The sequence below is a fragment of the Hippichthys cyanospilos genome, chromosome 15 (genome assembly GCF_059441005.1).
Source record: "Hippichthys cyanospilos isolate Australia breed blue-spotted pipefish chromosome 15, RoL_Hcya_1.0, whole genome shotgun sequence".
Classification (NCBI taxonomy): Eukaryota; Metazoa; Chordata; class Actinopteri; order Syngnathiformes; family Syngnathidae; genus Hippichthys; species Hippichthys cyanospilos.
The window spans coordinates 8,534,547-8,548,512 of NC_142383.1; the positions used below are offsets into that span (position 1 = coordinate 8,534,547).

Sequence of the window (13,966 nt, forward strand, 5' to 3'; positions counted from 1 at the left end):
TAAATATTAACAAAACCTGCTAAAATGACTTTCAATACAAATGATGTGACAAAAATAGAATTCATATTCAGACACACAGTATAACACCCAATGCGGGGTACCGACCTGAGTGCATATCTCGACAAGCTGCCTATAGGCAGCAGGGCTATGGGAGACAACGCTGCCTATAGCTGCTGCCAAGAAGCTGAGGCAGCTGGAGTTGTTGCACTCAATTGCTGGCCCCTTGTTGACTGACTGTCTGTCTGCGCACGTGTTCGCCCTACCCGCCGCTGCAAGCGTCATCAGACGAACGAGGATACGGATGTCTGCCAGACCTAAGGACTCCAGTCCACTTGATGGACTAGCGAAGAAGGAGAAACTAGCAACATATTACTCGAGACTAAACCTCGGTGGACTTACCTGCAAGCGGTCTGAGATAGGGCACGCATCACCATGCTGTACGCCAGCAAGATCTGAGCTGTGGAAGTCACTCTTCTTAAGGCTTTCAGTCGGTCATGAGAGTCCCTCAGAGAGACCGCCTGCTGTCCAAGACTTAAAGAGCTCTTTTGTTCCATTAGAGAATCCCCTAATAATTAACAACAACAACAAAACATGTTTAGTGGTTGGGAAGTCATTTTTGGATGTACAATGAACCCCCGCTTATGGAAAAGTTTGTCATTCACAATTTTCTTTTTAAACCCATCCTGCTCATTGTCTTTAGTGACACTTTTGTGGCAAACGAGACAAAATTAAAAATGATGATGTGACACGATTCTTCTGAAGTTGATGAATGAATTACAACTAGAGGTTGGACTACAAATGTACTTCCAAGGTGTAATAAATCAGACAAAGAAGGCACATAATTCTGTTGAAAGTTTTTTTTCCACCAAAACGTGCCATGCACTGATTAGAAGTTTCTTGGGTAAAAAATATTGTCATTGAAAAACTTTTGAGAACCAACGCTTTAAAATTGATTTTTGTAATGTCTAGTTGTGTTGGTAGTCCTTGAATATATGTTGTAAAAGCAAAAAAGGAGGATTTCTTTCTTCCTTGACGTAGGTGTTTGTAAAAGCCAAAAGGCCGGTTATTTAGAATTGTATGAGATTCCTGTGAAGGTGGTTTTATTTGGGTTGATTAATTTAACAACTAAATGCAGTCATTTATGTAACATGATTACCTGGGCCTAGAAGGGGGCTCCTCCTGCCTGTGGTCCCTTGTGAAGGTTCCTGATTTTCCCCAAATTGGGGTTTTTGAGTTTTTCCTTCCCCTTCTGGAAGTTTTGACAGGGGATGCTGTTGTGTACCTTACACCGAAAAGATGTCTTGACATGACCTCTTTTCACCTGTGAAACCCTTTGAGACTTCGATGATTCAGGGCTATACAAATACAATTTGATTGATTGATTGATTGATTACTTTAGTGGCAACTTGACTTGAGAGCCCTAATTTATGCGAGTTTCAGGCTGTTGCTTGATCAGTTCTATGCTTTGTGTTCCAGGTTTATGCTTGAATTGCGGTGGCAAATTGTTTATATATATATATATATATATATATATATATATATATATATATATATATATATATATATATATATATATATATATACAGTGGGCCCCCGGGTTACGAACTTAATCCGTTCAGCGGCTACGCTCGTATCTCGGATTGCTCGTATAGCGGGCAATCCAAACCCATGTTAATTCGTGAATGCGTGCAACACGCGCAGAAGCCTTAGGTAAAAACATCACGCTGTATACATATATTAATATTGAGTCACGTAATCTACTGTACAGTTGCATTAAATAGCAAATTCAAAGGAATAACGACTTTTACCTTTGGAAAGACGTGACTTGAGCTGAGATAAGCAGAAGTCAACACGGTAAACCAGATATGCTATTGGTCTTACAGTGTCACAGTAACTTTTTCAGTCAGGGTTTTCTCTACTTCCTTCCATCCCAACCAGCTGTGCCATCAAGCTAGATAAAGGCGTTCGGCCAATAGCATATCGGCACTTCTGTGATTGACGTGTGATGCCGGCCAATAGCATCTCCGTGAGTGAGACCAGGTGACCTTAATCGACCAATAGCATATTGGCGTCTGACTGATACTGACTGATACTTATTGGCACGTTTTTTTAAACGGTTGGAATGTATTGACATCTAATTGATTAAAACACATTTAAACCTGTGACGATTCTTTGTCCTGCAATCGGCACACTTAATTTCATGTCAGCTGTTTTTCCCGACGTGAATTGTGCTGAGTGGAGGCGGAGGGGAGGGTGTGTGTGTTGTATCAACTAGGCACCATACTTATAGCTTGCTCGAACATTAGTTCACTGTTGGTTTTAACTCACAGTATTGCAACAAGGGCGCTGTCCCAAAGCATGTTGGGAGGTTGCCGTCTAACATGACATGCAGTTATGTAAAACGACCATTAAATAGCATTGAAATTCCGCCCATAAAAGGGTGCAGAGATTAACGCTCAAAGTCAACACGGAACACAGATAGGCTATTGGTCTTACAGTGTTACAGTAACTCTTTCAGTCAGGGTGCAAATCACGGAGATACTAAAACATCATCCTCTTATTTCTTCCTTTACCGCTGCTAGTAATTTTAGAAGCTATGTCTAACAGATAAAGTTTGCAAAGTCTTCAAAACATTCCGTTTTTCACTCATTTTCTCTACTTCCTTCCATCCTGTCCCATCAAGCTAGATAAAGGCGTTCGGCCAATAGCATATCGGCATTTCTGTGATTGACGTGTGACGCCGGCCAATAGCATCTCCGTGAGTGAGACCGGGTGACCTTAATCGACCAATAGCATATTGGCGTCTCCTTGACTGACTGATAATTATTCGCACTTTTTTTTTTAAACGGTTGGAATGTATTGACAATTAATTTAAAAAAAACCACACATTTAAACCAATGACAATTCTTTGTCCTGCAATCGGCACATTTAATTTCATGTCGGCTGTTTTTCCCTTTAGCTGTACAAACACTACACTTAAATGGTAATTATATTTAGACACCGTGAGTGAGACAGTCAGTGTGACGTTGTAAGACCAATAGCGTTCACGATGTCGCAACTGATGAATTTGTCGACGCAGTTAAGCGAGAACATTTCAACATGTTCAATGGCAGGATTATTCGGAATGCTCGTAAGGCGAGAGGTTTGTTCGTAAGCGGAGGATTAAAATATCCCTGATCCACGCTCGTAAGGCGAATTGTTCGTAAATCAGGGTGCTCGTAAGCCGGGGGCCGACTGTATATATATATATATATATATATATATATATATATATGTGTGTGTGTGTGTGCGCGTGTACACAGCATGAAGGCATTTATTCCACACGTCACATATTTTAGGTATTTTGTTTTTTGCTGTAAAGTAGCTGGAACAGGTAAACAATTTAAAGATGATAATAAGACTACCTTTGAGATCAGCCCTCAGAGGGTCCACAGAGTTGTAGATCATAGCCCCCAGTGGATCGGGCTCGATGAATGCGATGGGGTCTGGTACCAGCTTCTTTTCAGTCAGGCCAAGCGGTCTCACCAGAAGGCCAAAGTCCTCCAGTCCTGTCAACTTGTCTTCGTCACACTCCTCTTGGTAGTTTATTTCCCAGTCATCTGAGCAAAGAGGCACACTGCTCACATCAAAATATATGATGGGATTTATGTGAAAAGTACACTTACTCACCATCAGAGGTGCTGTCCAAGCGGCCAATAAGATCACTTGTCAGGCATTTATTCCTTAAAAAAATGAGGCAATAATATTGAGAAATTAAAAGGGGGGTTTCGGGGACATTGAATAAGAATCCAAATGCTTCATCCTAAATAGATGCCTGGTACTGCAGTGTCAATTTTATGAGGGAGATATATGTACAGTAATTTTGTTTATGCTTTCTGTACCTTTCACTCCTGGAACCCAAATCGTTGGCGTTGGCGGCGAGGTACTTCTCTCTGCAGGAAGCGCAAAGGAGGTAGAATGGAAAGTTGGAGCCGCACTCCCCTTTGAACCAGACATCCACATAAGCACCGGTGCTGTCATAGCCTTTGCGTGCCGCGCTCTGACCACAGCCAGGATGGCGGCGTTTAATGTGGTTGTTGAATTGTAAGGTGAGGGTGTTGCACAGCTCGCACTTCACCATGGGACTGTGTTCTTCCCCACTCTGATAGAAAAATATGAAGGTTGTTTTATTTTAAAGCTTCCAGAGAACAAGTTGCATTCATCCGTTACCTCCACAATGTGAAGAGTATCTCTCTCCATGCTGAAGAAAGGGGTGAGCAGATCCTCGTAGGTCTCTTCGTGGTACACATCATCCATGTAGCCCAACTCGGACTCCTCCTCTGTGGAGAAGGGGTGAAACTCCACGTACTCCGGCCAATCACCTGCGGTTTGTTGGTATAGCTGTGGGATCGGATTTGGCGATGGCAAATCTGAGGAGACCGGAATTCCTTTAAATTTTAAAAAAACGTAGAAAGGAAAATGTTAATATATGTAATCAATAAATATACAATTCAAATACAGCACATACAATTTAGGCATCCAACTAGTAGTGCCTGAATGTACCTTGGTTGTTTCACTCCATAGTACCGGAAATTCCAAGTGGTTCCAAGGTGAATTGCTCCTAAATAATGTTTGCATTGTTTTTTTTATAGCAGCCTATTTAGGCAGTAAATTAGCAGTGCTTGAAATGTTTGAGTGTGCTGCTATTAGGCACAATAGCAGATACAACGTACTCCATATGAATTGTTTCTCTCTTGTTGATACTGTTTTTCATTTCAATGCCAAACTGTTTGGGCAGGTCTACTGTTTTGTAAATCACTTTGACCTAGGGCAAGTATAGTCAATCAAACGTGTCAGAAACTTGTGAATCTCAAAATCCTATACCTCATTTATACCAGTGTGGTATGTTTATTTTTCAGGAATAGCACAAATCTATCTTGGTCATTATAACCCAAAGTCATGTTTTAATTGCGCAGAAGTGTTTTTGCATCACTTTTGCATACCGAGGGAACCTGGTCACCAGCAATAATATTGCTGGATCTTGATTTTGATATCATAATGACTTCATTACTAACAAATTCAAATCAAATATTTCCACTAACGATTCATGTTTCAGGTTTTAAGCAAGAAAAATGTGTACATTAAATATTCCCTCTTGTTGGTATTTCTGTACAAGTTCAAAATTTGTCTACATGATACCTAGTTGAAAATTGTTCCTGACCTTTTTTTTTTCTCTCTCAATGTTACTGCTCCCCTTTAACATTTATAACAACCCATTCAGGCAGTAAAGCAGAAGGGTTTAACTGACCTGCTCGCCGAAAAGATGTTCTCTGAGTTGGGCCTGAACGCCGTCGCCTTGCTGGAGGAGGTCTGTTCCTTGTCAGATGGACATCTAAGAAGTTCTCTCTCTCAATCCAGTCCAAACCAGGCAGCAAGCTGTCAGTCAATATTTAAGTCAGATGGCACTGTATTTTGATTATTAATAAAATAACGTTTTGTGAATCACAGACCTCTCGGTGGGTTGACTCGCTGGACGTTCGGGGCACTGTACTGTCTCAGGCCCATCAGAAGATGGCGTGTCAGGTTCACCTTCATGTCTAGGTATCTCGGTAGTCTGTTGCTCATCCGTCAGTGGGTGCTCCAGCATCCAGCTGGCCAACACCTCAATGGTCCGAGAATCTAGCTCACCCGCAACATCTATAGGAAGAGGGAGTAGTTTTGAAACATCTCATGGTGAGTTTCCAGATTTTGTGACTTTTTGGTCATAAAAACAAAACGTCCAAGTTTCAGTAAAAAATGTTATTATTTAAAATTATTCTTTCCTAATGTGCCTTTAAAAAATATGAGTCTGAAAATGTGGTAAAGTTTTTCTTTATCTCTAAAAGTGTTATCTTATGTCAACCAAACGAATACAGACATTTTCAGGCGGAAATTAGAAGACATTTTCCGGGTAGAATTTTCTGATTTGGAGGGGTTGTCTCAATATTTGTGGATAAAAAAAAACATCACAAAATCTTGAGATACATGCTGGCAGCAGGAAAGATCCTTCTTCCTTCAAATTTATGACTTTGAGGAACCCCCAACCACCCTCAAAAAATGAATGTAGGTCAAACATTAAATTGCATCTTCAAAAAAGTAAGCCATTTTCAACATTTGATCAATAATTTTAAAGAATTGCATACACGAGAATATTGCATGTACTGAATGTCGAGGGATGTTTTGGCTCAATGCCAGCGATAAAGTGAGACGGGTACAAAAGGTTAATGTCAAGGTACTTCTTAAAATAAACAATAGTGATGAATGGGCTATTTTTGGGAAAATGAAGATAAATGTAAGATAAAAGAATATTAAAAAGCAACAATATTTGAATGAAACTTGTTCACATTGTGTTAAAAGATCACTTTTCTTGTTATTCAGACATTTAAAATAAATAACTTAGACAAAATTAAGTACAGTATTTCGCTTTTCAATTCTAAACTATTTCTACATCTGAAATGAAAGAAACTTACTTCAATTGGCTGCTCAACAACAAATTCTTATCATGTTGTAGGCTTTTTATGTGTCTATTATACAAATAGAAAAAATAAATACATTTTTTTTTATTTACTTCACTGTGTAATATTGCATGACACAGTCAAACATATTTCTTTAATCCGAATGCTTAAACAAAAATGAACTGTTGACAAGAGAAAGCATGTGAAGCAGACATTGTGGCAGCATCTAACACAAAGCAGTAGCAGTACCTGCTGCCTCCATAGCGCAGTAGATATGTCTCATAGTGAAACCCATTTCAAGCAAGCGGCTGGTGACAAACATTTGTGTCCGTTCTGGTGGTGAGGAAAAAAAAGAAAAGTGCACAAACAATAAAACCAGCCAAGCAACCCCACATTAATAATTTAGGGAAGTGTTTATGACTTAATATACGACACAAACAAAAGTGAGCAAGAAAATGTGCCATACAAAAGTATTCATGAGATAGTTGTGACGTCAAAAACGAGGTGTAATGTGACTAAAAATATGCTATTTTTGAGGATCAAACACACAACAAAGTTTACATCATCGAAATACCTTACTCATGTACTGTTCAAAATAGAACAAAATAATTAATTCACATGCAACATCCCACCTTGGTTTTCAAAATCCTTTCCCCATTCCGTGATGGTGCCAGCAAAAACGAAAGCATTCACAGGAAGTGTAAAAAGAACTTTTCGCTTGTCTTACCATGGCTACTTCGGGCCTGCGTGCTGCACGGACCAGGTTCCATGAAACTGGTCTGCTGCTCTGTGAAGGCATCGCAGGAGGCCGAACTGGCCAGGCTGAAGCAGGGATGCAGCACAGGCGGGGTGCTAACCAGTCCGGTGAGCGTCGGGAAGCGAGTTAGCACCATGTGTCTGAAATTACCCGTAACATATTATACTTAAAATGCCAAAAGAAGTTTTTGTTTTAGTTTCTCTAGTTTGAGAAATATCGCAACACTCCAATTTTTAGGTAAGTCAACAGATTCTTAAAGTGAAGTGTGTGGTGTGTCTCTTAAACATACTTTACAGTACATTTATGAAGTGCAGTTTAGTTGTATTCAACAGAATTCATTCATTTTTAAAGAACCATTTGCTTTGAAACATTTGCAACTAACTTTTATGTGCAACACCAATATTCATTTTGGGAATGATTTTTTTATGAACACATGAACCATCTTTAATACTGTATTTTGATATTGGTTACTGTGATGGTGTAGAGCAGAATATTTTTAGATGTAGACTTTGAAGTAAAATTTCAGTTTTAACCATTATATTGGTCATTAATGATCCATCCATTATCTGTAGCCCAGCAGTCTTCAGTCAGGTTGTAGGCCGGGGACACCCTGGACTGAGTGCCAGCCAATCGCAGGGCTTCCAGAGATGAACAACCATTCCAGCTCCCAATCACACCTAAGGACAATTTAGAGTGTCCAGCACACCTGCTATGTATATTTTTAGAATGTGGGAGGAAGCTGGAGTGCCTGGAGAGAAAAATAAACTTAATCTATGGTAATAATAGAAAAAAGTGTGTTGTTTGTTTTGAGTTACGTATTGCACATCTCACAATTACTATTTTAAGATATTCAAACAAACAAAGTATTGCTAATTTGCTACAGTTTTGTATCCCAACACCAATACTCACTGAAGGAGGCTTATGGGTAGAAACGGATTAAATTGATCAAGAGCGTCTGACTGCAGGTTGGTCGGGAGCGACGAGGCCAGCTCTGTGTTTGACGATGATGCAGAGGCTCGGTTGGACTGGCCAAAAACGGCGGTTCCTTCAGAACCAACGCTGTATAAAGAAACAGAGCTGGAGGACTTGGAAATAGGCTGGGAGGTGGAATAGTGGCCCGATTCTGGAAAAGTAAAAACAAAAAAAGAAGATAAGGTTTTGGATTCAACTAAAATTACAAGACTGCAGAGTCAATGGAGAAGCGCATATTGGATCAACTCTAAGAAGAATGAATCCAATGAAATAGACAATTTATACAATAAAAATGTAAGATTCTTTTAAGCATATTGTGTACATCTTTTCCCCCAGAATTAATTAAAACAGTTCATAGTTGTACGAATAACACATCTGTCAAGCTCCAATTAAATATTCCAAGCAACAAAAGTTATAGCTCACATTACACTTAATTCCTGTTATGCTAATTTAACTCAGCCTGTTTGTTATAAGTCCCTTCCCACCCTGCTACCAATTCTTAGAATGTATTTATCATGATGACAGAGGGTGGCATTGGAAAGTATCAACGAGACAAGCAAATACTACTGGCCCAGAGAGTGAAAAAAAAAAGTGAGAGGCCATAAAGAGACAAATATAGTACTACCTTTTCCCCAGCTGAGCACGTTTGCAAAACCTTGGAGAATGTTCCAACTATCATTAGATGATGCTATTGTGGGGGAACAAAGATGCAAAAATATTTGAGAAGATCTGTCGTATAAATGGCCTTCCTGTATGGAGTTTGCATGTTCTCCCTGAGCCCGCATAAGTTCTCTCCGGGCACTCCGGCTTCCTTGCACATTCCAAAAACATGCCTGGCAGGTATATTGGACACTGTTTGTTTCTGTGTGCCCTGCAATTGTCCGGTGAGCAGTTCAGAGTGTCCCCCACCTACTGCCCGGAGACAATTGGGCTAGGCACCAGCAAGCAAGCTATCCTAGTGAAGCGAAGCGGCTATAGAAAATGGCTGGATGGATGGATGAATATTACTATGTTTGCTAATGCTAATCTGTGCTAACACTGCAGCTCTGTAAAACGTTACACTTGAATAGTGGGACAAACTCTGTACCTTTGCGTTCTTTATCCTGGAGTTGAGTCAGTGCGCCTTTGTAGAGCATAACTTGAGCCCTTTCCAGGTCTGCCAAAGACACTCTCTGCTTTATGGGACAAGGTCGGACTGCCCACTTGACCATGCTCTGCACCACGTACTGCAGCACAGACTTCAGCTCGGTGCTCTTGTCCCACTGCTCGCCGCCACTTCCCTCGCTTTTGTCCTGGTCAGAGCTGGGGCTTGACAAGGTAGAATTGGGCTTGGGTCCGGACAGCAAATCTGACAACTTCTCACAGCTGAAAATAACAGCCAGGGATTTCAAGGTGCCAGTGAGAAGGTAGGAGACTTTTACAGCCCTGAGTTCTAAGGCAAAGGCGTTCATTTTGGTTTGAGACGTTTGCTGCAGTTTGGTTGCATCCTCTTGGACCTTTACAGTATCTTTGGCAGACGCCTTCCCATCGTCTTCAATCTTCTTCCAGTCCTCTTCTGCTAAGCATGTGAGATCATCTACTTCATCCAAGCAGTAATGCATCTCACCCTCTGCCAGTCTCTCCTGCAACAATTTTCCTGCAGCTGCCACACGAGCCCCAAGCCAGCCGCGCTCCTCCAGCAAGCCCATCAGGTAAATCAGATCCAGCAACACCGTGGGTTTGAGGCCTCCAAGTCGCGCCACATCACAGAAGGTCGTGTCGCAGGGCTCGAGCGAAGCAATGGGAGTGTCACTGGGTGACCAAGAATTCGCGGAGCTTAGTTATCCAGGGAAGGGTTAGCAAGAAGCCACAGAGACAGCGAGCAACACCGGGATGTATTAGTGGATTTACGAATGGAGGAGAAGAAAATTAGTAAGATCAAGGGAGGAAAGACAGAAAAAAAGTTAAATACACAAGCGTAATAATAGTTGATGAGACATTAAATCAAAGGCATACAAATAATATACCGCATTTTCCGCACTATAAGGCGCACCGGATTATAAGGCGCACCCTCAATTAAAGACATATTTCAAAACATTTTCATATATGAGGCGCACCGGATTATAAGGCGCACCCTCAATTAATGACATATTTTAAAACTTCAATCACAATATAGTAATACTCAAAGTAATAACAATAATAACTCAAATAATAACTCTAAAGTCTCAAATAGCATAATAACTCAATGTCAATATGACCAACCTTGTTCAACTGTAAACACACAAAAGAAACAGGTGAAGCTTACTTTATCAGTTCATTCCCCATCTACAAATCCCGATCTCAATATTGATCCATATATATAAGGCTTGATTATAAGGCGCACCATCAGCTTTTTTTTAAAAAAAAAATAAGGCTTTTAGGTGCGCCTTATAGTGCGGAAAATACGGTACTTGAGAAAGGCTTTAGAAATCAGGAGAAAAAAAAATGTTGGAAATAGTCTTTAAACAAATTTAATCAGTTGGTTTGGAATCCTCAATTTTCTGTGTATTGAATGATTATCAGCGCTTCGGGAAGAACTTTTAAGGTTTAATTGTGATTACTTATTCTCAATGCATTTCAATGGGCATCAATATGCGTACAGTATTAGGGAAAAATATTTTCTTTGGTTGCTATTTTTAAATTTCTTCTATGCCCATTTCTAATAATGATGTTTACTTGGGATACCTGACAGGGAGATCAGCCTCCTCCCACTGCAGCTTGGCCAGAGAGCACCTCCCTTTCAGGACCCCCAGCAGGATGGCCCTGCGCCCGCTAGGCTTGTGCAGACACACGCCTCCAGCCCGGAGACCAGCATCCACACCTCCGATCATCGCAAGTACGGGCCATACTTCAGTGCACAAGGCAGCTAGCTTAGACTCAGAAAACAGGCTTTGATGAACATCTTCAGATGGACCTTTTTCACTGTCATTCTGTTCAGAAGTTGAATCGAGGCCTGTGGATGCAAGCACTATGATAAAGACCTTACAATGTAAGGGGTGGAACCTAACTGAGAGGATCTATAATTTGGTTTTGCTACCAACCTGGGGCGAAGCCTCGGTAGTGGTCCTCTTTCAGCATGGGTCCAATGAGCTCTAAGTTGGAATGGATGTACTGGTTGATAAGTGGTGTCCATAGATCACACTGGTGGAGCCTGCGCAGGAGCTGTACAGTGGACTCGATGAGAGCAGTGTTCTGCGGGCTGCACAGCGGCTCGCCAGGTAGCAAGTTACTGGGCATGCCTCGCATCTGGAGGTCCCCTAGCGTCACCTGTTAGAAACACATTAGTCTGCTTTACGTTTCATTAATCAGTTGCTGATCTGCACAGCTGAGGCCAAATGGTTAAGATTGTTCATTGCAAACAAGGGGAACACTATACTGTCACTGTCCAACATAAAACAATTATCTTAAGTTTTTTTTTTTTTTTTTTTAATGGAGGGAAGGGATTATTACACACTCACATGTGCTTTTTCCTTTTCCTTGTTTTTTTTTTCTTATCAGCACATGATTTAAATAAAGGCCATCTTATAATAATAATAATGATAATAATCCATTTAGAAATGTTTTGCAATACATGGTCAAATCTGAAAACATTGACAATTGTTAAATTAATAGTTTTAAAGTAAACCGGTAAGCCGCATCGAGCAGCAATCTTCAATTTACTACCATCTACACATGTATAAAAAATATAATATTAGAGCTTGGCAATAAATAAAATAGTTTGATTAACGTCTTCATTTATTTTATTTTTTTTTTTGGGGGGGGGGGGGGGGGGTTGACGGCTTAGCAGATGTTTGTCATAGTACTATTTAACGTATTCACTGCCAGACCAGTTAAAACAGATTTTGAATTTACTTAACAGTAAGTGGTAGTGTGCGTGCGTATTAACGTATTCATTGCCAGCCAAAAAAAATTGATTATGGAATTCAATCAAGTTAAGCAAAGGCTATTAATAGATATTGTTAAACTCATGTTAAAACTGATATGCAGTCAAATATCAGTCAAAAAAAGTCAAATATCTATCCACAATTAAAAACTATGTACAGTATACTGAGTAGTACGTCATCCCTGAATAAGAATATCATTATGGTACAAACATACAAAAAATATTAATTTAAACGGTGAACACTAGCTTATAAAAAAATATTAGGTACCTTCTCTCCTGGATTGCTGCTGTAGAATAACACACAAGGATACAGTTCGGAAGCAACCACACCTTCAAATGCCAACTTTGGCTCCTGGCATAAATAAATACACACACACAAACTAAAGATGGAAAATGTTCGCCACTGAACTAACTTTACAAATACTCAAAAAACTGACCTTGTCATTTTTGGCGAATGACACAGTATGAGCTTCCATGTCCAGGATGCAAGTAATGGTGTCACCCTGGGTAAAAGACGGCAGCGTGCGGACAAGCTCACCGCCATGGTACAGGTTACCACTGTAGGCGCGATACAACCACATGTCGGTGGTGGTATGGTGGTTGTAATCGCGGATGGGCCAGCGGGACACACCCACGCACGTGCCCTCGTTGCCCCTGTGTTCTTTGGCGATGTGGACCTGAGGCAGGTGTGGAAAGTAAGATACCAAACACAAATTGTCTTTGCAAGAAACATAAAATTGGCAAAATGATCAGAGTAATTTAAATGTGATAAACAGAAAAAATATTTTAAGAAGGGGGATGTAAATTGTGTTCCAACTATACAAGGATCACATTCCTCAGCCTCCCAGGTAATGTCTATTGAGGGGTGCTAGAGAGGAGGGTCCACCAGGAACCTTAGATTCAGGTGGAGCAATGTGGTTTTTTGTCCTGGCCATGGAACTGCCCTTTGTCACCGATTCTGTTCGTTAACTTCAAGGAGAGAATCTCTAGGCACAGACAAAGCGCTGAAGGAGTCCGGTTTGGGGGTCTCTGCTATCTGCGGATGATGTGGTGCTGTTGTCTGGAAGGAATGCCCTTTCTGGGTCAGGGATGAGGTCCTGTCCCAAGTGGAGGAGTTCAAGTATCTTTGGGTCGAGATCGGGTACAAGCGGCCGAAATGCGTTTCCTCCACAGGGTGTCCGGGCTCTCCCTTAGAGATAGGGTGAGAAGCTCGGTCATCCAGGAGGGACTCAGTGTCGAGTCACTGCTCCTCCGCATTGAGAGGAGCCATTTGATGTGGTTGGGGCATCTGGTTAGGATGCCTCCCGTACGCCTCCTTGGTGAGGTGTTCCGGGCATGTCCCATCGGGAGGAGGCGCCAGGGACAACCCAAGACATGTTGGAGAGACTATGTCTCTCGGCTGGCCTGGAGACACCTGAGGATCCTCGCAGAGGAGCAGGACGAAGTGGCCGGGGAAAGAGAAGTCTGGGGCTTCCTTGCTGAGGCTGCTGGGCCCCGCAACCCACCCCAGATAAGCGGAAGATAATGGATGGTTGGATAGATAAATATAAAAAAAATATTGATATCAGGATGGAGGACAATTATTCATGGCACAGTGAGTGATTTTACCTTCCAAATAAAACATCCAGAGGTGATGGCTGTGGTCGCCAAGCCATAACCTTTTCCACCAGTGCCGTGCAAGAGAATATTGCCACTCTCCAGGGAGCAGCACGTGATCTTATGCGGGTCGAAGGAAAAATCTCCAATGGCAATACATTCATCTTTGCTGCCGGTATTCTAGCACAATTAAACATAAAGAATGAAAGAATAAATAAATAAATAAATACAGATTTGTATATTATTGTACTATGTGAGGGAATCTTA

General features: G+C 41.2%; 1 protein-coding gene across 1 annotated transcript in view; it reads right to left on the minus strand.

The window, feature by feature from the left end:
- The window catches only part of LOC148411617 (putative E3 ubiquitin-protein ligase HERC1), a 47,568-nt gene that overhangs the window by 12,796 nt on the left and 20,806 nt on the right, over positions 1 to 13,966 (minus strand). Inside the window, exons 35-51 of the mRNA XM_088435039.1 lie at positions 13,712 to 13,879; positions 12,541 to 12,780; positions 12,372 to 12,455; positions 11,262 to 11,487; positions 10,906 to 11,173; positions 9,290 to 10,017; positions 8,140 to 8,353; positions 7,201 to 7,370; positions 6,723 to 6,806; positions 5,490 to 5,676; positions 5,288 to 5,415; positions 4,210 to 4,427; positions 3,882 to 4,141; positions 3,670 to 3,722; positions 3,405 to 3,599; positions 400 to 565; positions 106 to 340 (exon numbers count right to left, since the gene is read on the minus strand). Of these exons, the coding sequence (XP_088291165.1) occupies positions 106 to 340; positions 400 to 565; positions 3,405 to 3,599; positions 3,670 to 3,722; positions 3,882 to 4,141; positions 4,210 to 4,427; positions 5,288 to 5,415; positions 5,490 to 5,676; positions 6,723 to 6,806; positions 7,201 to 7,370; positions 8,140 to 8,353; positions 9,290 to 10,017; positions 10,906 to 11,173; positions 11,262 to 11,487; positions 12,372 to 12,455; positions 12,541 to 12,780; positions 13,712 to 13,879 (3,624 nt within the window). The remainder of the gene's footprint in view (positions 1 to 105; positions 341 to 399; positions 566 to 3,404; positions 3,600 to 3,669; positions 3,723 to 3,881; positions 4,142 to 4,209; positions 4,428 to 5,287; positions 5,416 to 5,489; positions 5,677 to 6,722; positions 6,807 to 7,200; positions 7,371 to 8,139; positions 8,354 to 9,289; positions 10,018 to 10,905; positions 11,174 to 11,261; positions 11,488 to 12,371; positions 12,456 to 12,540; positions 12,781 to 13,711; positions 13,880 to 13,966) is intronic.